The sequence below is a fragment of the Symsagittifera roscoffensis genome, chromosome 9 (assembly GCF_963678635.1).
Source record: "Symsagittifera roscoffensis chromosome 9, txSymRosc1.1, whole genome shotgun sequence".
NCBI classification, from domain to species: domain Eukaryota; kingdom Metazoa; phylum Xenacoelomorpha; order Acoela; family Convolutidae; genus Symsagittifera; species Symsagittifera roscoffensis.
In genome coordinates this window covers 28,412,539-28,438,659 of record NC_087070.1, presented here as the reverse complement: position 1 = coordinate 28,438,659, position 26,121 = coordinate 28,412,539, and the positions used below count along the sequence as shown (strand labels likewise).

The 26,121-nt window shown below is 36.2% G+C and overlaps 3 protein-coding genes across 5 annotated transcripts in view; 2 read left to right on the top strand and 1 right to left on the bottom strand.

The window, feature by feature from the left end:
• Positions 1-21,715, bottom strand: part of LOC134854318 (E3 ubiquitin-protein ligase RNF14-like) — a 360,494-nt gene extending 338,779 nt beyond the window's left edge. Inside the window, exon 1 of the mRNA XM_063870524.1 lies at positions 21,694-21,715. The gene's annotated coding sequence lies outside the window, so the exon portion shown is untranslated. The remainder of the gene's footprint in view (positions 1-21,693) is intronic.
• Positions 1-26,121, top strand: part of LOC134854321 (protein rogdi homolog) — a 438,231-nt gene that overhangs the window by 404,027 nt on the left and 8,083 nt on the right. For 2 of the 3 annotated variants that reach the window (XM_063870531.1, XM_063870530.1), the window contains exons 2-8: positions 10,714-10,754; positions 11,677-11,782; positions 12,294-12,342; positions 17,095-17,149; positions 17,235-17,315; positions 22,582-22,680; positions 22,787-22,885. In XM_063870531.1, coding sequence (XP_063726601.1) covers positions 10,722-10,754; positions 11,677-11,782; positions 12,294-12,342; positions 17,095-17,149; positions 17,235-17,315; positions 22,582-22,680; positions 22,787-22,885 — 522 coding nt within the window. In that variant the 5' untranslated portion in view covers positions 10,714-10,721. The remainder of the gene's footprint in view (positions 1-10,713; positions 10,755-11,676; positions 11,783-12,293; positions 12,343-17,094; positions 17,150-17,234; positions 17,316-22,581; positions 22,681-22,786; positions 22,886-26,121) is intronic. The other variant, XM_063870529.1, reaches the window with a different exon arrangement.
• Positions 565-9,466, top strand: LOC134854136 (uncharacterized). Its single transcript, XM_063870258.1, has 2 exons — positions 565-976; positions 8,977-9,466. The coding sequence occupies exons 1-2, from the start codon at positions 605-607 to the stop codon at positions 9,304-9,306; spliced, it is 702 nt and encodes a 233-aa protein (XP_063726328.1). The 5' UTR covers positions 565-604; the 3' UTR covers positions 9,307-9,466.

Here is a 26,121-nt window from a genome sequence, read left to right as displayed (position 1 = left end):
CCTGGACAAACATATTAATAAATTTGAGACTAATTAATCGAAAAAGAGTACATCATGAGCTGATTGATAGAGGCGACAAAACGCCTAAAAGATCAGAAAGGGAACTGAACTGAAGAGTCATTCTTTGATGCCAACCTCGACCTCGTCCCAGGCGGTACTAATGATGATAAAACTACTTTCGAAGAATTTTTTTAATTATAGAGCCAAGAGAACAGAAGCGCAGCTTTATATAATAATATGATAGACCCGTAGCCTCATATCAGGTTAGTTTTTTTGAGTCATTTTCAACTCTGCAGGTTTTTTCTGTGGTGTTAGTTTTCTCATTCTGGATGGCTTGATTCCCAACCATCTGACTGTTTACTTCTATCCACATTCTACTTTACTCTTCCATACCTAGAAATTTCCGGGGATTTTGTTTGGATAATGTGATGAAGAGACTACTGACTGCAACCTCGGTCACTATGATACTTTCGACCTTCTGATTAACAGAAGGACACCTACTGTAACTTATCTTTTAAAAGCAACTTCAGGTACCATGATAATTTCTAACCATCTGATTTATGAAAAAATGATTCAAGTGGCTGGCTTATTTCAGTGAAATAAAATGCCTTCTGACGAAGAGCTGAAAGCGAAAAGGCTCTCCATGATTGCAAAAGTTCGGAAACAGAAGTCAGATTTGGAACAGCTGGTTAAAGTCACACCCGCAGTATCATCAACAGTTGCCGGGGAATCGGCGGGGAGCGATGTTATCCCTATGTCGTCATCATCGGCGCCTAATCCTCCCACAAGCGCACCCGTGTTGAGCTGGTTCATGAACAACTCCAGCTCTGACAAGATCAGTTGTAGGGATCCTAGACGCGCAGCTAGTGCCAGTGGTGTTGCCGGTACCAGATATCTTCCCCCATCTTCACACCTACCGTCAATTGCTGCTGCTAGTGATGCTTCTGCTGCTGCCCTTTCAAAGACGACTTCTTGTGTATGTGTACACTAAGCTTGAATTAAGTGAAATTGTACTGAACTTGGGCTTATTCATGAGTGTTGGTGGCCTTTTTATGCTTGTAGTTCAAATTTTTTTTTCGAAACAATTCAAACAAGCTGATCTAAGCAGTATGATTATATATATTGACTAGGTGTAAACATGGCTAAAAAAACTCAACTAACGGACATGCCGGATTTGAATAAAAAAGTATGATTATATATATTGACTAGGTGTAAACATGGCTAAAAAAACTAAACTAACGGACATGCCGGAAAATAACAATAAAAAAGAACAGTTAACGGTCTAGCAATGGGCGCTTTTCTTGCAGTAATTCAAGCCATTTTTTGGCTCAAGGAATACGGAACTGCATTTATGAAAGACTTACCAAAATGTAATTCGAGGCAATCCAGCGCAACTAATAGCTGCCAAACTGTGCAAAATGTCAGGAGGCACGAATATTTTCGACTAACAGAAAAGGAAAAACATTCTTGCCATCCCTCAAAATTTTCTTTGCACCCGAACTAAATTCCAAATTGGTATGGCCACTACATAAAATGCATCAAATGAAGATAACTCCATCTGTTGGAGCAAACAAAACATGTTTTGAATGATAAGTTAATTTGTTCACAAGTAAACTCAATTAAAAACGCATGCGCTCTATACTTTGTATAAGGGGGTGCAGATCGCTACGCAAAGTTCAATTTATCGACCACTCCATAAGCGCTATTGTAGAGGAAGGACGGCTAAGATAAATTAACATTACGACGATGCATTTAATGCTGATTTATGACTTCATTGCTGATATATATGCATTTTTATATCGCTGGTATGGCCCTATCCAGCTTGTGCACTTACCGTAACTAAACGGAAGGGCCCCTTTTGTAATTTAGTTTTTATTAAAATGCATGCTAATTTTCCCATAATTTATTCTTTTCACTGACCCGCAATTTATAAAACTAAATCATGATTAATTCAATTTTCATACGATACAGTCGCTTTTCAGCTATTGCGAAGAATTCATTCGGGTTCGAAAAGGAGGCATATGGTGTGTCATTTGCAAAGCTTACATCCATGTCTCATGTAGTGGGCTACAGCAGCAAATTTTATTACGATGGGTTCTCCTGCATACAATGCATCCCGAGAACTTTGCAAAAGGGTCCAACTCCACCAACAGACCACCAAGCACAACCGCCATTACAACTGAAGAAGAAACATCACTGGCTACAACCGAAACAAACGTACTGCCCAACGCAACTCAATCTAATCCATCGCCCCGTAGCAATCACTACAGTCCCCTCTGACCCCTGGAAACTTATCGACCAAGAACTTGAATTTAAAATAAACGACATGTACAATTTTCATAAACTGGAAACTGCGCTAAATAGTTCTAAGCAAGAACAAGCCCGGCTTCGAGTTCATAGAATTACTGAGCGAGAAGCTGCTGTCATTAGTAGAAGAAACACCAAATTCTAACGTCGCAATGAAAACAGCAATGATTCTCCCACATCTGCTGCTGCCCAAAACTAAATCAGAAACAAATGGATCTAATTCAAAAACTCTCAGCCGCCGCATAATTCTATGGAAACAAGGCCGACTAGACGAACTTATCACTGAAGCGAAAGCTCTCCAAATTAGACATCCAAAACAGAAGAAGTGCGAAATAAACGAGGAAGTTAAACAAATCGATGAACTAATGAGTAAGGCAAAATATCTGCCGCCATTGGCTACCTTTTATACAATAAAACAAAAGGAGTTATTCCCCTGAACGAAGTCATTGAAGGAAAAACAGTCCTTAGTATCTTCAAAGAAAAACACATCGAAGCCAAAACAGCGAACACTGACTACTGACTATATAATTGAAGTTAGTGAAGACAATGCCATACCACCCCTCTATATTCGAACAAATAAACGCCAAGACATTCTGATACCTCCGGACAAAAATTCAGGGGTGAGGATCATTGGTATAGGCGAGGTTCTGAGACGAATAATTGGCAAAACAATCACCCAATGTATAAAAGCAGACCTTAAAAATGTCGGAAAAAATTTCCAACTCTGCTTAGGCCAGAAGTGTGGAATCGAATATGCTATCCACAGCTTGAGGAACGACTTTGAGAAACCGGAAACGGACAGCATACTACTTATTGACGCAGAAAATGCCTTCAACTTGCTCAATAGAGAACTTGCTCTAAAAAATTGTAGAAGTCCTTTGTCCAGCACTACAACATGCGCTGGCCAACTCATATAAACATCCCTCAAATTTATGTCAATATCACAGTTTTGACTATTACCGTTGGCACAACGCAAGGTGATCCCCTTGCAATGGCTATGTACGGAAAAGGGATAATCCCTTTGATCGAGTTCCTGGATACACTCACCTAAGACATAATGAAATTCGTGATACCTTTGCGACACTCCTGGACGAAGTATGCCATGATGTTGAAATAGAGCCGAAACTTCAATCGTTGCAAGGCGAAAGCTTTCACAACCAAACAACCACTACCGAAGTCAACGCTCGATTTGACATCAAGGCAAATGGACTCTGGTGAGGCCGATTCAGCCGAACATTTTCGATTTAAAAGTTTTCAACCCCCATGCTAAATCCCGCCCTAAAACTATATCTGATGCCTACAAATATGAGAGTATTAAAACATTAGAATACCAACAAAGAGTTATGGATACAGAACACAGCAGCTTTGTTCACTAATTTTTGCGTGTACCGGAGGAGCAGCACCAGGCTCTACAAAAACCTTTCAGAAACTAGCAGAGAAACTAAGCGAAACGAACGAATCATACTCGAACACAATAAACTTTATAAGAACAAAGTAAGTTTTGCACTTCTGAGGAGTTTTGCACTTCTGCATCAGGGGGTAGAAAAATTTAAAAATACATCCAACATAGACAATTTCATCTGTGCTATAATCGAGGAGGGTAGATTTCATTTGACAATTCTCGCGATGCTTCAAAATTGACTTGATTTATTCATAAATTGTTGCCGATGTATTTATATAGCGTCGTTATGGCCCTATCTTACCTGTGCATGGACCATCGCTTGACGGAAGGGCCCATTTTTTTATCCCTTTTTTGATGGAGAAGCTTGAAAGAGCTCAATGAAACTGTCTGCGAGTTCTGAAACGGCAAGTTTCTCAAGTCAGCTACCTTTGTGCTAGCCTCAGTTGTAACTAAGACGAGTTGAGCAATGAAACAACCGAGCTTGAGCCTTGCTTGGCTCAAACCTCAATTGCTGATCACGAGCTACTTGACGCTATCACGGCTGATGCAGAATACGATCAAATAATCGATCAATGTCAGGATACACAGAAGGCTGCTCGCCAAACTCTGCAAGCCGCAAAGAGAATGTTAGCCGCATCAAGTCAGCCTATCAACCTTGTTGCAATCGCGCAGATTGAACCTGCAAGGATTACACCAAGATTGCCTCAGATCAATATGCCTAGCTTCAGAGGCAGTTTCACTGCCTGGCTAAGCTTCATTGATCAATTTCTATCGACTGTCCATGCCAATGATGAGCTGTCACCGGTTCAGAAGTTGATGTATCTCAAGAGTTGCTTGCTTCTAAGCTCATCATGAACTTAGAGACGACAGAAAGCAACTACGAGGTAGCGCTTCAAATGGTAGAGCCAAAATAAAAAATTAATCAAGTCATCCTTCGAAAGCTTTTAACGGTTTCACTGCAGTTCGAACGGAGAATGTGTATCAGCTTTGTCAGCTACACTCAGTCTTCAATAACAATTCGCAGTCCTTTAAGGCACCCGGAAAGTCTGTAGAAAACAATTTGTGGCATGAGAACTGCTAACGATGGGACTGAAGCTCTTGTTTTCGATCAACGCATGGTGTTCTTAGAGAACAGAGTCAGGTCTTTAGAGGTGGTTCAAGGATCTCATTTCAGACCCAATAACTTTGAGCGTGAGCAGTAAATGCTCTTAACAGAAAAGAACCGATAAGAATGGCTTCTCTTTACCACAGTGTAAAGTTCAAATTTGCCAAGAGTGATATCCAATAGGCTGTGTGCGAAATACAGATCGATGATAACATCAGAAAGAAAGAAATTTGTGACCAACAATAGGATGTGCTTGAATTGTGTCTACCAGTCACGGCATCCAGCAATGTCCTTCAACATCGCTGTGTAAGACATGTCAAAAGAAGCATCATACATCTCTTCACGGCAGTTCTAGCCAACCCTAGTCTCATCTCGCAGTGACGATAGATGCTCTTCAGATCAACCGAACTGGAACTATCACAGTTCTTCCAACGGCAAATGTCAAAGTTTGATCTCAGAACGGCTGAGTTCATCACATAAGGGCGCTCGATGACAATTTGTGCTCAGACGAACGTCATCACACTACAGGCCATGCACCGGCTTGCAATCAAACCTACAGGAGCTCCAGATCGCATAAGTAGAGTTAATCAGAAGAACGCTATGTCTACCCATGGTCGAATGAATCTCACAATTCTACCAAAGTCTGGTAACAGTTTCCTGTGTGGTGTTTGAAAACATCATGGATCTCGAGCATCCAAATACACAAATCGCAGCCACAGAGCTATGAAAGGTCAGCCACTGCAACTTAGTAGTTCCAACTTTCGACAAGCCCGACACAATTGAATTCCTGCTTGGACAATCCATCTACACACACATTGTGAAGTCGCGGAATGTCAAGAAAGGAACTATAAGGCTAACCGACACGATCCTTGTTTGGACAGTCTAAGTTGTCGCTGATACCGATCACAGAGTCACAACACGAAGACACTCGCCAAGATATGAAATCAACTTCCTCGTGAGCCAGTCCACCACATCTCCAGAATCCCAACACTCACCCAACGAGCTTGAGTGTATCCGACAATTCGACCAGACTGCGACGTATGGCCCACACGGACGAGCTATGATGAGATTGCTCATCAACAAAACACAGTGGACCTATGGTGAAATCAACCATGAATAATTGCCCGATATTGGTCACTCAGCACGCAAAGCTTTCCGGTAATTTCTAATGAAAGGAAGCTACATCAGGAAAGCTTATGAAAGGAAGCTACGACTGGCACGGAGATTAAAATTCTCCAAGTCAACATGAAAAAGGCAAAGTTCTTGATCTCAGGCATCGGTCCTGATACCTCAAGGACTCTGGGAAGTACCCCCCTTGCACTGTCTGTCGTAAAGGTGTTGAAAGCATTTCAATTGCTTGCTCTCAGTCCAGGTTGTCGGATCACAAAATTTCCTGCGGAATATAGGCGGCTGGTATCAAACCCAGAATTTATTTGACCCAGATGCACTGGATGGTTACGCCCCATCGACTGTCGCCCTTCGAATATGTTTGAAGTTGATGAGATAACGCTCAATATTGAGCCAAATTTTTGCCACCTGGATGACATGCTGTGCTGACGGGGACTGTGATAGTACAATCGCTGCCCGATGTTGCTCGGCCTGGTGTAGGTTTAGGAATCTACTCCATGTAATAACTTCGAGGCACATCTCGTTTAAAACAGCTGCAAAAATGTTCTCCAGTGTGCGATCAACGATGCTGTACGGAAGTGAAACTTGGGGTCCGAATGTATGACATCTGCAACGGCTGACCGTGCAATGATTCTCTGGATCTGCGGTGTTGAGCCTGGTGGTCATGAGCTTCATCTTTTTTCCTGATAAACTCGGCGTGTGTGACGTTATCAACGTCCTTCAAAGCAGACGCTTCAGCTGGTTTGGTCATGTTGAACACGCTCCGTTTGCTTCATGCTACAAAATGGCCAGTGAAATCACGATCTCATCCATCAAAAATTGTGGGAACCTAGAAAGAATTTGTTAGATTGTGTGAAAGTATGATATCAAGGAACGTTGCCTTACACATACTGATCGGGAAACCGTTAATCATTGAGAGCTGCAGTTCGACAATGCATGTTACCGCCAACCCCATCTGACGAGACAGAAACATCACCATAATAAAAAAAATTGATATGTTGATGATGGACATGGCGATATGAATGCTCGACCCAAGGTATATAAAAACAAATTTAGTTCCTCAAACTAGAACTAGTTAAGTTGTATCTAAAATATATCCAAATAATATCTACATATAACTATGTTCCTCGAACTGGAATTAAGTTATGGTTCCAACCATTTAAGAAATGGGGAGGAACTCTGCATTATGGTGTGTTTTATCTTTTTTTTCCACGCAAAATCTTGTACCACAAATAATTATTGGAAAGAATCGCGTGATATATCATATTAAAGACCTTTCAATCGTGATTTGAATGACATAAGAATTTTTTTCACATTCGAGGAAAACCCGGTTTGAAATTTTTGAACTAATATGGCGTGATCGTGTAGGCTTACAATAGCTTATTTAAGCTGGCTTTAAGCCGTGAAAAGTTAGTTGTGCTCAAATAAAAGTAGTGCGCCATTTTTCAGTAGTGCGCCTAAGTAGTTTTTTAGCGCCATTCTGTAAACAGAGGTTAAAAATTGCAAAAGGTGAAATTTTAGCAGCGTATTATAGATCTTTTTTCTTTCACAAGCTAGCTTGCAAGGATTGTTTTGTACTAGGGTCCACTTTTTTTCCAATGCTTATCTTAATAAGTGCTCATATTGATGTCTTTCTTTCTCCAATAATATTTTTCATAAATGTGCCTTCTGATCTGTAGTAACTCATTTGAAGTTGCTTTCACGGAGTATAGCTTGTTTTCTTTTCTTCATGTGTTTTAATCCCATGAAAGCCTTGATAACTTCTATTACCAAGTGTGAATTTGGATTTTTTCAATGGTCGAAATCACTCTAAATTATACCGGTTCGTTATCAATGTCTTCGGTACACCAGATTCCCTATTTTCTCAAAAGAGCCTATTTTGACTACTTGTGATCTATTTGTCAAATAAGAATTCAACAGTTTCTTTTATGGTACCCGTAGTTCGCAGTTCTCAATCTTTTTTGTAGAATTGTATCATTTGAAAATATCAAACGCTTTTTTGAGATCTATAGTTGCACGTGGTACATAACCGTGAAATTCCCAATCATTTCGCATGATTTCAATGAAGTTTACCAAAACATCTTTTGTTGTCAATTTAGGTCTGAACCCAAATTGGTTTTGAGTCAAAACACCATGTTTATCTACGAAATCAATAATGCGTTTATGGAGAAACTTTTCGACAATTTTGCTGAAAACTGGTAAGAGATATTGGCCTATAGTTTTCTGGATTTCTTTTGTTCCACTTTTTTGAACTGATGTTATTATGGCTACTTTAAGACAGTCTGGAAAAAAATTTTAAGCTAAGCATTTGTTTTTAATTTTGTCAGTGTTTTTATTATTGCCATTTCTATCTTTTTTATGACAAAAGTATTTAACCCAGAAAAATCACAACTGTATTTTGTTTGAAAGTTTCGGAAAGTCGAGGAGATTTCTTTTTCGCTTGTTTTCATGAGACAAAAACTATTAAGTAACCGTTTCTTATGAAGTTTTTGAGATGATTTAATTTTCTCAGCTATTTGATGTCCTATATTAGGAAAAAATTGATTCAAATTTTCGATTTCTCCTTGCCTTGGCTCAGGTTAACAGATTTTTTGCTTTTACCGATTCTCTCAAAGTATTAAAATTGTAATTTCACCGAAGAGAAATTCCCTCCCCTGCGATCGGCCTCTACGAATGTGTCGTGATTAACAGTCGCGTTAGCAAATTAATTTATTTAATTTTTTTATCTTGTACCTATGATGCGTATCGTAGTACTGTCGACCCATGTGGGTCTCTTTACTTCCTTTTGATTTCTGCTATAATGCCATTAAAATTAGTTCTGCTTTACTGCAACATACTAAAAGATGTCACCGAGAACAACTGGACGAATTTCAACATGCAAGTTGCCGCTTTTACAATTTTAAACTAATTTGTATGTAGCAAATTTTCAGGAGGGCTGGGAAACTAAAAAATATCTGGGAAACTGAAAAAAAAGCCCTAGTTGCGCATCATTCCTATGTTTTGGATTTGGTAGGCATTTCATGTTTCTTCTTAGAGCTCGTCTACTCCTACCCCCCAACGATCAAGGAGTCATACAGTCATCTCGTCTGCCGGCATTCCTCCACCACCCCCTCCTACCTCTCTAGACCAGACCAGTACTCTTTTGGTTTCACAGCAAGTGCAGAATACTGGAGCTAACAACCAGCATCAGCAGCCAGTGCGCTCTTTGGTGGAGCAGCAGCAGGCGGCATGGAATCACGCAAATTTGATATCTGACTGTTTCTTTGTCACTCAGAACTCTGCCTATGGGAACTTAATCATTCCCGTTGTTCCCCGAATCAAAACAGAGCAGCTGACACCACACACAGAATTTTCAGCTCTTTAGTTGTTGTTCTGTCGCTGAAGTTTGTCGGTTGATGTGCAAGTAGCCCAGAAAGTGCTGAGGAAGTGCCAAATCAGCCTTCAAAATATTGTTTTACTCAGCTGAAATTTTAATATTCAAATTTCGAAAAGTAAATATAGCCTAATAAACAGATTTTCGCTTTTCCTGCCTGCTTTACTCGCTCCAAATTAGACTACGATAACAAAAACACTTCAAACAAATTGCGAAATTGAGAAATAAATTATGATATTTTTTATTATGATAGACTCACGGCTGATAGGCTATTAGTGGTACCTAGATTATTGGGAGACGTATCCCAATATAAAGTTCCTCTCCATTTCAATGGTCGCAACAAATGAACTTTTTGTTCTTTCCAGTGTTAATTGATTATGATTAAATTTGATTATCAATTGTTCTGGAATTCTGTTTTTGTGAACGTTCTCGCAAAACGCGTGAGTATCAATTAAGTCCAGTGATTTAAATTGTTTTGATTGTAGTAACCTCGCTGACTCTAGACGATATTGTGTTAACTTTTTTCGGCCTTAATGGTTTCGTCTCGTCCCCAGTCTAGTGTTATTGGCCCCTGACGGGATAGGTAGGGCATGCCATGTGTGCGGGTTACTTAAACGACGTTTTAACTACGGGCTCATCTGAGCGTTTCTTCGTTTTGTTGTGCTGTTGAGAGGTCAGCATCCTCCGTCAGCTAATTAATTCTTGAAGGGAGTTTAGCTCTGCCGTTCCTACATGCTATGTGATCTGAAGGAATTCAGCTGCAAGCAGGGGGCCAGTCCATAGAATGAGGATGTTGAGATCTGCATGTCTGCTAGGACATTTGAATAAATGGTGCAAATCATGGGATCCAAGATTACAAACGATGCAGATATTTAGCACTTGGGTCAATCCTGTAGCTATGGAGGATAGAAGCTATTAAGTAGCTATTCAGGATAGGTGAATAGCCAGAACGGAGCTGTGCAAGCTGCACCTAGCCTCACGTGCGAGTTTCTTTTCTTAGTAAAATTTTAAAGTTGTTTATTCAATTGTTGAAGAAATTTTAACATTTCATTGAAAGCATAAGCTTGCTCTTACTTAGTTTTTGTAATCAGTTTTTCTTGCAAATTTGTTGCTCAACATTTGCTTGGAAGTAATTAATTCCAAGTCTTGTTCACACGTTTTTATTCCTCATAAAAAGCAGAATTGATTGTTGATAGAAAGCATTTGAGTTTCAATCAAAATTTATGGCATTTGTGAAAAAAATTCATTTTTATGGCATTTGGGAATTATAACATTTGGGAAGTTACCAGAATTATTTCTGTTCACTTCTGAAGGTTTCATTTTTGAAGCAGACGGCCGAAACTTGAAGACGACATTTGAGATAATTGAGGAAATGAGCCATAAAGTAAATTGAGTTTCAGAAAGTTATGGAACTGACTCGTGGTGAGAAGTTAGCATTGGTAAGTGTTTGCTTCAAATTTGCCAATGCTTCAATGATTCATAAATGATGCAGGTCGTTATAATGGCCCTTAACTTTTTAACCTGGCTAATAGCTTCTGAATTACCACACGAGGCTAATTGGACAATTTTCTTCGAATTCTTATTAAAACCATCGATATAACTTAATTGAAACAACTGAGCACAGTAATATGCCTTCTCTGAGCCTCAGCTTTTTTTGAGCATCAGTTTTTGCATCTGAGGTTGTTTTCTTTTGGGGTTGCCATAAAACGGCCAAGTTGAGAAAAGATTGAGTGTAATACTTGTAATAATAATCAAAGTAACTGATATAACAAAAGTAAAAAACACATTAGTCACATTTATGAGGTAATTTTCTCCTAAATGAAGAAAAGTTTGTATTTTTTATACAATATTAAGGTATCAACACTTTTTGGTAGCTAGAAAAGTTAGAGCTCTTATGCACTAAGCGGCTCAAAAAGATATACTAAATCAATGTTTCGATTTTCAAATAGTTTAATTTGTGGCACATTAAAGTAGAAGTTGGATTAAATACGAACAGCAAGAAATTTGAATCAAATTATTTGTCAACCTTTTGAAATGCATAGTTTTAACTCAAAAAAGACGAAACAAACTGACTCTGGGCTGTGGTTGCCAGTTACTTTTTACATGACCAATAGAAATTGAGATCACACGTCGGACACCTACTACACATCACAACGGAAAAGATCAGATAAAAACAACAAAATGTTCTCGAAAAATCCATCCTGCCATATTTGTGAATTTTTGCATACTCATTTCATGCAAATATTTGACGGGATTCTTGAATGTTGTGTTGTTTTATCTGACATTTTGAGTGATGTGTTGTGCTGTCACGTGTACACTGCTTGCCCCTCACCTCTCCCTCGTTTTTTTTTGCTGCCGCAGGAAAGCGAGTTCCAATGGTTGCTGCTGGAGGAAATGCCCAACTTAGTGGTGCAGCTGCAGAAGATACTCGCCGACTGCTCCTCCAATATCTTCCCCAACAGCGCCGGTTGGTAGGTCGCTATTCATTCTAGTACTGTTACTTATAGCTATGCAAGTATGTTCATACAGCTTTCAAACAGATTCGGAATTTAAAGGGGAAGCGGCGGTATTGCCTAGTATATCTCGTATGGATATCCTATAGAGTAATTTCGGATGGCGTAAACCGTGTTTGTCACACTATCTATCTTCGGCCGGATAGGTTCTGACAACTTTTTAGTCCAATGCTGATCTTAATCTAATTTCCTAAGTCTCAATAGCTGTTTCAGCTGGGAATAAGCTGTTTGTTTCAGAAAGCGTCGATGAACGTAGTGAAGACTCTATATAGGATCTCATGTTTTTTTTTCAGGATAAGTTTAAAAATTTGTTTAGTCTCATTTGGTTTTCAGATTTCCCAGCGGAATAAAAAAATTTGATCTAGCTTTCTGAAATTGAGAGAAGTGTTCTGGAAAGTCGAGATTTTTTCATGAAGCGATCGCTCAAATACTGACTGGGATTAAACGATTCCGTTTTCTTTTTAGATAACCTCACATCAACTCCGGGAAATTACGTCTTCAATAACCGCAACAAGTAAGTTAAACCGTTGAGCTTTTTTGAACTTCTTGCAAGAAGCATTAACCCAAATCGCAAAAATACAAATGGCAAAGTCACTACTTTATGAACAAATACAATGATGGATGTTTCTACAAGAGTTCTTTACTACTTACTGGATCAGTTGAAACGGTCCTAAAGGTGTGTCCAATGTCCAAAAAACCAATATCACAAAAGACATGAACACACAAGTCATGAGTTCTGCTCGATGATTAACTTCTGCACATTGTCAATCTGATTAAAATACGCCTAGTGCAAGAATTCGAAGCAAGAAGCTGCCGTCAACAAGCTTTTGTAAATAAATTTTCATTCTGTTCTTCGTTATAGCTGAATTATTGAAAATTGATGTGGTCATCAAGTATACTTTACTTACATAATTTACTTTATACTAAAAATTTTACGAATTCTTGCACTGGGCTCTTACTGGTATTTGGAGGCTCTTACTAGTATTTGACAAATTAAGATTTTGAATTCACACTGGTTGCAATCAGGTTCCTTACTAGCTTCTTTTTCTGTATTGTGACAATAGAGAGATTGTTATATATACTGTTTTGAATAAACGTGAGAAGTTTTCCATGGGTTGTTACTAATTTAACAATTGAGATATATCGAGTGCCTCTCAAGCGAACCTCATGCATGTATTTAGTGCCTCTCAGGAGCACTTTATGATTATTGTCATTATTATGACCCTTGTTTGATTTATTGTTTTTATCATTTTTCTCTTCACTAAAAAAATCATCAAGAGGCTAAGTTCTGCATGGCTCAGAAACCGACTATTATGCTCTGGAGATATTCATCCAAATCAAGGTCCAAAAATGAGTCCCAGAAAAAACTACAAAGGCAACATCAAAGCCCTATGTCTAAACTGCCGAAATCTAAACAGGAAAAGAGGTGATAGTAGACAAATGCGAATATAATACAATTTGTGGATTCTCCAAGACATGGTTCAATAATTCAAATGAACTTGCAGACACTGGATAATGAACAGTTTACCGCATTTCGCTGTGACAGATCTGCAGAGGGCAGTGAGAAAAGCGGAGGCGGCAGATTCTCATTCCAACAACCCTAAATCCTAAGCTTTGCAAAGACCTAATTTTGATGCCTCTAACAAAACTGAATTTTTTGATGAACTTGCCACATCCATTGATATGCACAGCTCACTACAAAAGTTTGATAGTAATGGGAGATTACAACTGAACTATCTTGATTCTGGTTATAAAATCTGTCAACAATTCTAACGCCATACAACTTAGAAGTTGCGAACAAATCAACACCAACTCATTCAAAATCACTTTTTGCTTATACAGACCTAATTTCAACGGATCGAGACTAAAAGGCTCTGAAATTTGAACCACCGATCAAAACAGACCACTTAGCTGCATTTTTTATTACAAAGCTGAAAATTTTGAAAAAACAATACCTTTCAAGCGCACAATCTATGATATTTCGAAAATAATTAGAAAAGAATTTCAAGATGGCTCTACCACAAATTAATTGGGAAATTTTATCAACAAAACCTTCCAGAAGAGATATTTCAATTTTTCAACTCAAATCTAGTTGATTGCATAAAAATGTGCTCCAGAAAAAAAATTACTTGCGTAATGATAAACAAAAAATTTATCTCAATGATGACATATTTATTTCACATTTATTCAATTCAAAAACTTTCGAGCGTCAGAAATGGAATATCATAAACGGTTTGTAGAATTTCAAAAAAATCAGCAAATAAATTACCACTAATTAAAAACTCTTTTACAGACTCAATAACGAGCAATTTGAAAATGGCAATTTTACTAAATTTGACCAGGTCCATTTGATATTCCGGCATGGGCTCTAATAGTCGGCTGCAATAAAATATAAACTCACTTGGCTTTCTTAATAGACGAATACATAAAACAATGTTTCCTATGAAAATCAAAAAAGTACTTGCTACTCCAATATATAAAAAAGATGAACCAGAATAAGCAGAGAACTTTCGCCCAACATCAATAACAGGCGCATTATCATTAGTATTTGAAAAACTGTTGCATAAACAAGTAAATGAAAATATATTAAGCAAAAACTTACTAAGCAATACACAATACGGTTTTGTATCATCATACTATACTATGGATGCAATACTTTACTGTGCTCATTTCTTCCGAAACTGTATGGGAAGAATTCGAATGGATTGTTTATTGGCTATGGAGACGTATTAGAGAAACAAACACGTCTCCGTAGCCCTATTATGTTTTTAACTCAATAGATCATAAGTTGCTTAAAGTTAAATAGTGTGGGTTTCTCAGAATCGGCCATTGAATTGTAACTTAACCAGCAACATGCAACAAAAGACCATTGTAAATAACACAGAATAAGACTGGATATGACTCAATCCGTGTTTGCCTCAACGTAGTCTTAGGACTTTTAGTTTTCAACCTATACATAAATATTTCAATCAAACAATTACCCGATAATTGTAAAGTAGTTCAATATGCAGATGATACTTTAGTTTTATAAAATCGTCATAATGTTTATATTGCTCTTCAGCGTCTGAAGGAATCTTGTCAAAACCTTTCACTCTAAAAAGGCTATTTTACAAGACGTTACCTAAGACTGAACACTGCCAAAACAGCTGATTTTTTTCAGTAAGAAGCAGGGCAGAAGTGACCAAAATTAATTCAGTATACAACTAGATCATAATATTATCGTAGAAAAATCACAAGTAAAGTATCTTGTTGTCCTTGTTACCTATCTTATTTTCCAGGGCGAAGTAAAAATATCTTGAAAAATGGCTTGTGAAATTAAAACACTGCAATCAATTGAAAAACCTCTATCAATCAAGACTCGAATAATGATAATGAACGCATTAGTAATTAGTCATGTACACTTACCCAAACCACAAACTGAGCAGTCGCTCGAAAAGCAGCTTAGCTGGGTAATTATCACCTGCCGCAATAGAAAAAAATTCGATTTTTCATCTGATCTAAAGTTGAGTAAAAAAATACTATTAGTAACAATGTTCCTCGCTTAAAAGTTAGTATTTCATCAAATAAAACACAATATTTTACCAGCATATACAAGACTGAAATACAAAAACATTCGCATTGAAGGGCACAAAAGGAATGTTATGAAAGTTATGTTTCCCGGATTGGTTTAGTGGTCAATATATCCAACACTGCTTTTTCAGACGTTCGGTTTTGATTTGGAATCAAATCCTTGATATAGACTCTGATTTAATTTGCAATCGTTTCCTTTTCGAAACACAAAGTTAAATTGAAAAACCATTTAGTAGCCATTTTTACGGAAGATTCATCGGTGGCAACCTATATAAAAGTTTCTTGCAAGCTGTTTAAATTTAAATAGATTTTTTAAATTCATGCTTGAACTACGTCCCCAATATTTTTCTGTTCAATTATTATGCATTGTCTAAATAATTATCAACATGACTCACAGTTGTAAAATGATTTTTAGTTTCATTCAGCATTTTAAGTGTTTTTTTTTTTTAGTATTGAAAAGTGTAGGTAATTGGTGAATTATAATCCATCTCAAGATTGTTAAACATCGATAAACAGATTTGTCGAAGTTTTATTAGGAGGTGACAATAATAAAGCATTACGGACACCCATAAGTTAAAACAGGGAAATACATGCCGAGTGAAGTTTATGTTTACGAAAATCATATAAATTAGAAAAGTTACGTTTTATCATAAAAAAAAGCTTTTTGCTCGAAGATATTTTTCGATGAGATTGTTGATCCAAGATAACCAATCGATGTTAAAATATTTTAATAACATTGGTCTTCGGTAACTCACGGCTTCCGAATTGAACAGCACTAATATTAGAGTGTCTCTTTTAAAACGTGATGATTTACATCAGGCCGGCCTTGTAATGATTTAATAACAGTTTGTAATTCACTTGTGGAAGATAACCTAAATCATCTGTGTTAAGAAATTCATTTGAGATATTAACATTTACTGGTAAATACTTGATATGAATATAAAAAGAAGAGGACCTGAAACACTACCCTGCGCTGCATTACTGGTAATGACACCAGTCTCAGATAGCGTGTCATTGATTTTAACACGTTGCGTTCTTTTAATGTTAAATTCAACAGACAACGAAATTCCGCATCAAATCCCAAATTTTCATGGTTTTTCATTAAAATGTGTGACTCATTGTCAAAAGTTAAGATGATATGTTAAGATGTTGTGTAACTCATTGTCAAAAGTTAAGATGATATGTTAAGATGTTGTGTGACTCATTATCAAAAGCTTTACGAAAAGCAAAATAAACAGTTCAACAGGCTGTGCTTGCATCAAAATTTGAGTCTAAATAGTATATCAATTGCGTTGTTGTCGAACGTCTTGACATTAAACCTAGTTGTCGAACGTCTTGAGTAATCAAATTTGAATTCAGTTTTACGGTGAGGGACCAACCGTATAAAACCCAAGGATCGATTTAGGGGGGAGAAAATATCTATTCAAGTATAGCTAAATTATTAGTTTTATCCGAGAAAATTTATTGAAAAGACAAATTTAGGTAATGCTGTTACATTTGTGCGTTTGTTCGAAATGCATGCTGTATACAGAATTAATATTTAAAATCAATATGTGGCTGGGTTAACACATCGGTTGGTGACTTGGGGTGGGGGGGGGAGAGGGAGATGGGTGGGGAGATTGTACGGTTGATTCAGGTCGATTATTATGGTACTGTGCTCTATATGTGAAGCTTTTGAATTTGTCTTTATATTTAGTGCTGACAGCTTCAAGGGAGTGGTCACTCTATTCCAAAATTTAATCGTATCAGCGGTAAGGAAAAATGTCCACATCTTAATCAATTGAATCAATTTTTTGTTTTCATCCTAATTGACTTCACTGGATCTACCATTCATAGGATCTTCAAATCAAATTTCCCACATGCGCCCATACGTTGCGTGCCAATATCAGAGAAGACAGTCCCTGGAAAGTGCCGCAGGTTAGTGGTTTGTAGTAGTTTAGGGAATGGACGGAAGTTTTGCCAAAATATATGGCCGAGTCGCATTTTTTTTTCACATTTAGCTTTTTTTTATCATAGACTGTTCGTTTTGTGGTCGAACTTGTTTTCCCTATTGTTTAAATTGCTAAGGTGAAAGTATCGATGAAAGTGTAATAGTTTTGATAGCTGAAGAAAGAAAGAAAGAAAGAATTTATTTCTCCAAAGTTATAATAAAACATCAAAATAGCAACAACATCAAAATAATTAACTCGGAGAGGATAGAGGATAGCAAAAGGCACATTAAGCGCCCACTTACAGTCTACCCGGTTTACATCAACAATTCAGATTATTTAAACAAAATAATGATAAAAATGAAATATATTTTTGATTTTATGATATTTTCATTAAAAAGGCGATATTTCGGATATAATAAAACTATTGGGGGCAGTCCTTCTATTGAAGCACTGTCACCGTTGTTAGAGGATATATGTAATTGTGGAAGAAAAAAAACAGCGATATCTCGAAAACTACAACGATTTGGAGGCTCATATTTTCAGGGTATATTCGCAGCTCATATATGGTTGTCGTGTAGCATTTAACCACTGCATTGAAAAAAAGGGGAACGTTAATTAAAAATTTATTTAGTTAAATCGCAATTACCCAGAATAAAGCTATCCCTAAAATTGTGGATAAAAATTATTACCTCATTTTTAGTCATCTTTTCAATATTTTGGGGCAGTAAATTATTCTCGTTGAGTAAATTAAGTAATTTCGAACCTCGATTAGTCAGTGAATTTGCTTTAGTGTTATTCTTACAACAATGGGTAACAAATGAAGTATATTTGGATTTCCTTGTGTTGTAGCTGTAACGTTTCAAAGAAAACATTGTATTCAAAAAAAGAGTAGAATGTTTTTGATTCAAAGAACGAATGCAAAACTTTAACAGATCATAGATGTATAGCTCATGAACCGTTAAAATCTTATTATCTATCAGAGCTTCCGTTATGCTATCATATTTATTTTTGAAATAAATCATTCGATCAATTTTCCGTTGAAGAATTAATATTTGGTTTAAATTTGAAAAACTGGTTCCACCATAGACTAGTATGCCGTACTGTATTACAGGCTTAATATTCGACTGATAATACTTTAATAAAATGGACTTTGGAACATAATGACGCATCTTAGAAATAACACCGCAGTGCCTACCCAATTTTGTTTTAATTTTTTGAATATGATGAAAAAATGACAGTTTGCTGTCTAAAACAACTCCCAGATATTTACAGGAAGGTTCAGGCTTATACAGTTTCAAGTAATTTAATATCGATATTAGAAGCACTTCTATTTTTATTAAAATTAATTACAGTTGTTTTGTCAGTGTTTATTGTTAATTTATTTGCACACAGCCAGTTCGCGACGTTTGTCAAGTCATTTTGAAATATTTCGATGCTGGAGCTTCTGCTAGTGATATTAGTATCATCCGCAAATAGGAAAACATCGGAATGTGAAGTTATATCATTCAAATCATTGATATATATAAGGAATAGTAGAGGTCCTAGAATCGAACCCTGCGTTATTCCGGTTTTTATAGGTAACCAATCGGATGTATAAGCACTGATATGAACACATTGATGTCTTTCCGAGAGATAACTTTGAAACCAATGATAGCAATTTATTCCATATTTTTCCATTTTTGACAAAAGGATTTTATGATCAAGTGTATCAAAAGCTTTTTTCAGATCAATAAAAAGACTACAATTAATGATTTTATCATTGCCTAGCCGAATGCGTTCAGTCAATTCTGCTAAGGAATCTATTGTCGCATATTTTTCACGGAAACCAAACTGACGATCGTACAATAGGTCGAACTTTTCTAGATAATTGTATATAGGAGAGTGCATAAGTTTTTCAAAAACCTTGCTGATACTACTTAATAGTGCAATCGGACGATAGTTATTCATATCTGATCTACTTTCGGCTTTATGAAGCGGTAAGATTTTTGCCAGTTTAAGATTTTTTGGAAATATGCCCGAATTGAAAGACAAATTACATAAGTATGTAAGATATGGAGCTATGACATAGCAACTTCTAATCAGAAGCAAGTTACTGATCTCATCTATTCCACAAGTTTGTTTGGGTTTTAAATCGTTTATGGTATTTATTACTTCCACAAAAGAACAGTTGAAAAGGAAAATTGATTTATCGGAATCATGATTAGTCAAGATTTCATTCACCGGCTTTATTGAGTCAGCGAGTTTTTCGCCTATTGTGCCAAAATATTCATTAAAACAATTAGATATTGATATGATATCTGATGTATACTCACCATTAACCGATAGATTTGTAATACGGGATCTCTTTGTTGATTTACCTGTTACTTCATGAAGTACTTTAAATATTTGTCTCGAGTCTCCAATACATTTATTAAATCTGCTATAGTAATACTCTTTTTTGGTTACCCTTATTAGTTTTTCAACTTTATGACGCTCTTGAATAAATGCTTCTTTTTTCTTGGTATTCAATTTGTCATATTTCCATTCTTAATATAGTCGATTCCTTTTAAATCGAAATTTTGACCTTTTTATTAAACCATGGCGCGTTTGACTTAGTTTTTAATGTTTTATTTCGTATAAGAGCAAATAACTCTACCGATTCAAATAGACATTTATAAAATTCTTCATAAGCATCATCAATGTTATCATTATTTACAAGATTGGTTGTCTTCAGTTTTTGCTTCAGGACTTGGTTAAATCGGAAAGTGTTTTCTCTTTCATAAGAAACGACATATCGCGGTATGAATTATTTATATCGAAAAGCCTTTAACTGAAATCTGTTTGTAAAGTTACGGGATAGTGATCAGAAAAACATTCATTATCAAGCACTTTAATGATTGGGTTATCAATTTTTCGGGTTATGAAATGATCTAAACAAGATTCAGTCGATTCACATAACCTTGTTGTACTTTTAGCTAAGAGCTCAAAGCCATTAGCTGTTATTGAGTTTAAATATGATTGCTGGAGATTATTTAATCTGAGAGTGTTAATATTAAAATCACCTGCTAATACAATAGGTATATTCTTTTGAGCAAGTATTTCTAATTCTTTATCCAGTTCTTCGATTAACTTATTTTTATCATAACGAGGTGGTATGTAGGCTACAATTAGTATAATTTTATTGCAGGTAAGCTACATTCAAACCTATCAATTAGATTAACTTTTTCATCGAGTTGAATCATGGTCCCGCCGCCTCGTGTGTTTCTACTATTAGATATTACGGTTTGGAAGCCTTTGATTTTATACATATTAATATTATCGTTTTCATTTAATATTTTCGTTTCAGTTAGGAAAAGAATATTAATAGGAGACTCGAGACTACTTAGAAGTGCTTCTAAATCATCCTGGTGTTTTTTAATAGATCGAACATTAGATAATAGAAAATTAACATTAATACTAGCACCACTGAATTCATATTTTCTGTTTTCAAGGATCGCTTTGTCCATTTGAATTCCCGAAAACACAGTTAAAGCACCTTAACACGTTATCTATGCTGTAATCCAGAAAGTTGCCGCCCTCCCAAAGTCCATTGATCTTATAGATTCTTTGATCTTCCTTCCAGATAGAATATATAGTCCCTTCTCGTGTCCATGTTGATTGAATCCTTTCGTCTGTTTTCATAATACGTAAAAAGTTAACCCGCGCTGTGCTTAAATCTTCGAATATCTTTACATCACCAAATCCATTAATTTGAGATAAAGTTCGTTTTTTTGCGAAGAAGGTCAATCTTTTTGATTCGCCGCGAAAATCTGACAATCACAGGCTTGTCTCTGCCGGATCTGGTTGGCAGCCTGTGTGCAATGGAAATATCGGTATGGGTTATCTTTGCGTCAATTGCGTCTCGTTTTCCAAGTGCGTCCACTTGTTCTCGTTTTCCATCATTACTCAAGGTTTCTGACAGGCCTATGATCTTCACGTTATCTCTACGATTGTAGCTTTCTAATAGTTCCGCTTCTGATAGGGTTTTCAAAGCTTCTCTCTTTTCCAGCTTGGAAATCTCTTCTTTCGTCCATAACATCATTTCGTTTTTCAAGTTAGATAAGGCTGTTCCAATCGCCGTCTCAACAGCGCTCTTGATTTGTTCTTTTATGTTTTCGATCATCTTCGGCATTAACAAATTAACTGACTTAGTAATTGCATCTTCTTCCACTTGCTTCGAAATGTCTAGTTGTCCTGCACCATTATCTTCTGCGCAGGGACTGAGTTCAATAAAGGGTCTCTTGTTCGTTGAGCTGCAAATTGGTGTCTGACCATGATATTTTAGCGTGGAAATTTCGTCTTGAGGACCATCAACATCAACAGTTTTTATCTCCGTCTCTGAAACTATTTAATAAGTTTATCACAACAACAAGAAAGAAAGAAAGACGAAATTTCTCCAAAATATATAAACATACAATCAGAGCATCAAAACATCAAAAACTTGGAGAGGAAAGACAACGGAAGGAGAGGAAACTTGGAGAGGAAAGACAACGGGATCCTAGGATCCTCTAAGCGTCTGCCCCCACAGGCTGTAGTAATTAGATTTAAAAATTAAACGAAATAATCAATGAAAAAATAAAAAAAAATCTTTAAACTAGCTTTTTTTCGAAATTCACGAAATCGATTTCAAAACATGTGGCAAACTGTTGTTCACATCTATGTACCGCTTGCTCTTACTCTGCTTTTTTATGAGATGATCAGAATATTTTTTTGATAAAATTTTTCTTAGTTTTCTGAATTTTTTTTATTGAGAAAACTTCGAAAAAAGCTACAATTAGAAACCATTTTCACCTCACAATTTGATGTTTGCCTGGAACACTTTTTTTGTGAGACATTTCACATCGCCGCTAAGACATGGCCGTTTGGTTTCTATGTTATGGCCTGAACTAACAATTTGTAAACTTAATTCTTCAATTGGATGAACCTGTAAAGAATTTAAGCGCCGGAGAAATGTGCGAGTAAGCGCCGGAGAGTGTTGAGAAAAAATTTTGTATTACAGTTGCGAATTAATTTCGTGATGACCAATCAGATTTTTGTTTGTTCTGCTTGTGCAAATGCGAAAGTTCTGGAAGTAAAAAGGGTATTTTCACTTAAACCAAATATTTCCCTCAATTCGTTTGCGCCGTAATTTTGATGCGGATATATCGGCGTCGGCGCAGTGGATGTTTAGCCTGTTTTTGATTTTTGGTGAGTGATGTAGAGAGAATGCAGTGAATTGGTGTGTTGTGGTTTAGATTCAGGCATGTTCTAATCTTCTGACAAAGATGCTCACCATCCTCAGTCACCACACTTCAAATGCAATTACATACACACACGCCAGTCAGATCATTAAGGTAAGTTTATATGCAGTAACTGTAAATTCGGGTATGTAAATTCGTGAATTATTTAAACTTGATGAACGTGTTTCTATTTGACAAATCTGCAAATTGGTTGTTTTAGCTGCTCGATCAGCTGACGGGATTGCTGAATAGTGCACGCCACACCCTCGACCATCCTGCTCCCTTAGATATTGAAGCGATACTTCAGGACAGACAAAAAGTAACAACTACTATTCAACACCCAATCAAATAGATACTTATCCGGCCAAGTTAGATCGAATAAACAAAGTCGAGATTGAACCCATAATTCTGATTATTGGCGCGCGCTCAATAGAGAGCACAGTGGAAGCCCTACCCACCAAAACTCTGAAAACTGTCAAGAGGGTTCTGTCATTCAATTTGTGGACGTAAAACCCCTTAGAAACTAAATTAGCAAAACTTTTTTTTAAGTTAGCAGCTTGTCTCAATAAGTCGCTGCGCCATCTTTTCAACACGATTATTAACAAAGGCTGAAATCTGGAAAAGAAGTGACATATTCCCAATATACAAGAGTGGTGACAAACAATCAATTACTAATTATTGCCCAATAAGTATCCTTTACTCGGTTTCGAAAGACTATTTGACAAATAGTCTGCTGAAATACTTGGAAAACTCAATCAAAGTCAATTTGAATTTCTACCCAAAAGATCAACAAAAATTCAATGATAGATTTCCTCGACGAAATCTAAATAGCAAAGCTTATCACATATTGCCAGCATATACTGACTTAAAGAAAGCTTTTGACGAAGTAGAACATGGTTTTCTGATGAAGAAAGTATTATCATTTGGTATTGGTGGAAACGTCCGTAAATTAATTGATATGTGCCCAAGCAACGGGCACATATCAGCGACTTGCTAATTGCTATTAATGTAGTTCCTGGAGGATCCTTTTTAGGCCTTATACTGTTTTTCTGCTTAATCAATGATCTACCAACTGGCTTGAATTTCCTGATGATTACAAATTACTATCAACAAACCTATCAAAATTAACAAATGGATATGAAGTTACTCAGTAATTAGTGTGAAAATAACCAAATGAGTCTTACAAATTGTCATAATTGGGTGTTCAAATTAATTGTTGCTCCACACAAAGTCTGACTTGGTGTTCCACATCTGATCCACAAAAATTTTTTTATCACCGACGACAAAAATTTAGAACCTGGTTCTCAGAAAGATCTTGGAGTTCTGGTCCCAAAAACCCGTCTTCGAATGACAACTCTGAGCAACGGAGCATTTTATCACCGGAGCATTTTATCAAATAAAGAGAAGTTTATCTAAATAGGCATCTATGTCAACGAAACTAAATGTATCAGTGTACCAATTATATCATACGGATCTGAATTATGGAAGCCAAACAAAACAGAGCTCAAAACAATAGAAGAAGTGCAGAAAGCCACAAGATGAATCCTCAGTTGTTTAACAAACTCTTGCGAACAAAGACTCGAATTCGTTCACTGCCGATCTCCTTGTATCATGAAATGCACCATCTGATATTCTTTCTTAAAGTTGTGAATAACAAATACCACTCCAATATCTACAAGCATGTGACGCCATGCACTTAAATATGTTCGTTCCATATCGCCGAATTAAAAGGAAACAAAACCAAAAAAATTTTTTGGCAGAGATTGATTTTTCTGTTCAACAAACTCGCAGCGTATCTTGGAACAGACTTAGTACTGTTATTTTAATAGTTTAAAAGAAACTCACCCATTTTTAGTTCGCCCACTTAAAATGAAACTAATCCAAATTTTTTTTTGGTATAGTGCTTTGTGTTCATCAAACTCGGCGCGTATCTTGAAATTGACTTGACAGTAGTGAACTATAAAAGTTTAAAAAAACTCACGGAGATATACTAGAAGGCCTATTTGTGAACATCGTGAATCAATTGTGCTAGCAAATGCTGCATGAACTAAAAAATACTTAGATATCAGCTAAAATTGCTGAAAACTGAGAACTCTAAATCCTTTGATCCATGTCCAGAATGCTTTATTTTTATGATTGTTTTTATTCTGTTAACCAAAATAATCAAAGGATGTTGTTTTTACTTGAAAAATTTTATAGATATCATTGATACAGATAACATGCTTGAGATGGTGGCAAATATTTGCTACCTTTTGTTTTAATAAACAGGGACGTCGCTTTTCAATCAAAATAGATTTTAGTGTGAATAGTGCTTTGTGGGCTCATAAAGAAAAACTTATGGGCTCATAATGCTTCGTATCGCGCGAAGTTTTGGCGCAAAAATTTGTTGAACCAGGCAAGCTTTTTGTTGTAGGAATGTGTTGATATTCACAAATAAAAATGCTCGATTGTTGGCACAGATGCTGCTTAGCTTTGGCAAATTCTTAGAACATGTGGTATCTGCTTTCTTATCTATCTATATCTATCTATCTATACTATATTTAAATGCTAGTGACAGCTATCTCCCATGTTTAAGCTTAATAATTTTGCATGTTTAACGAAAGAATTTTTTCATGTTTAAGCTATATCATATATTGCAATGCTTAAGAAATTTTTTCAATTAGTTTTCCGCAAGGTCATTACTTTTTCATTAATTTTTTTCGAGGTCAAATTAAGTCTGTCTGTCTGTGTAGCTGTTTTTTAATTAATTTGATTATGTCTGTCTACCCGTCTCCTAATTTTTTAACTTGCAATTTGGTTTCGACGATTCAGTTCAAAGTAGTACTAATGTCAAACGGTTGTCTACAATCTTTCTATCTCTTTATCTTTATCTGGAGTTTCTATCTTTTTTTCTGTCTTTTTTTCGATCTATTTTATCTTTTTTTCGACCCTTCTTTTTAGATATTATTCCATTTTTTAAATTCTCTATCTTCCTTTTTCTATCTTTCTTTTTCGAAAGATTTTTTTTTGTATATCTTTTTTTTTCGATCTCTTTCTTTTTTATCTTCTGTCTTTTTTTCGGTCCTTCTTTTTCGATCTTATCTTTTTTGAATTATTTTCTTTCTGTTTTTTTGCCTTTTTTCTATCTTTTTTGTCTTTATCTTTTTCTTCTATCTTTTTTTTATCTTTTATATCACTTTTTTTAAATCACCTGCCTCCAATCATGACTTCTTAAATCCTTGTAGGTTCTGAGTTGATGTTTTTGTGATTTAAAAATAATTAAATTAATTTTAAACTCCTTATCCTGTAGTTGGGTGCTGTCAGGGTACTCTCAGGGATTGCAAATCTTGCTTCCAAATATGACTGCTCAAATCCTTGTAGCTTTCGAGATATGACGTTTTCAGATTTTTTTCAAAAATTTTCAGAAAACAACAATTTTTTTCCTTGAAAATTTGAAATACCCAACCCTGTAGTTGGGGGCTATCAGATTACTTTCAGGGGATTCCCAACCTGGCTTCTTCCGTTTATGACTGCTCAAAACCTTTTGTGATTTTTTCAAAAAATTTTCAGAAAACC

What these genes read in the sequence shown, in the direction of transcription:
- LOC134854136 (XM_063870258.1), top strand. Translation starts at nt 605, where the DNA reads ATGCCTTCTGACGAAGAGCTGAAAGCGAAAAGGCTCTCCATGATTGCA. An exon ending in TTTCAAAGACGACTTCTTGT is followed by an intron (nt 977 to 8,976) that starts GTATGTGTACAC and finishes GTTTCTTCTTAG; the next exon opens with AGCTCGTCTACTCCTACCCC.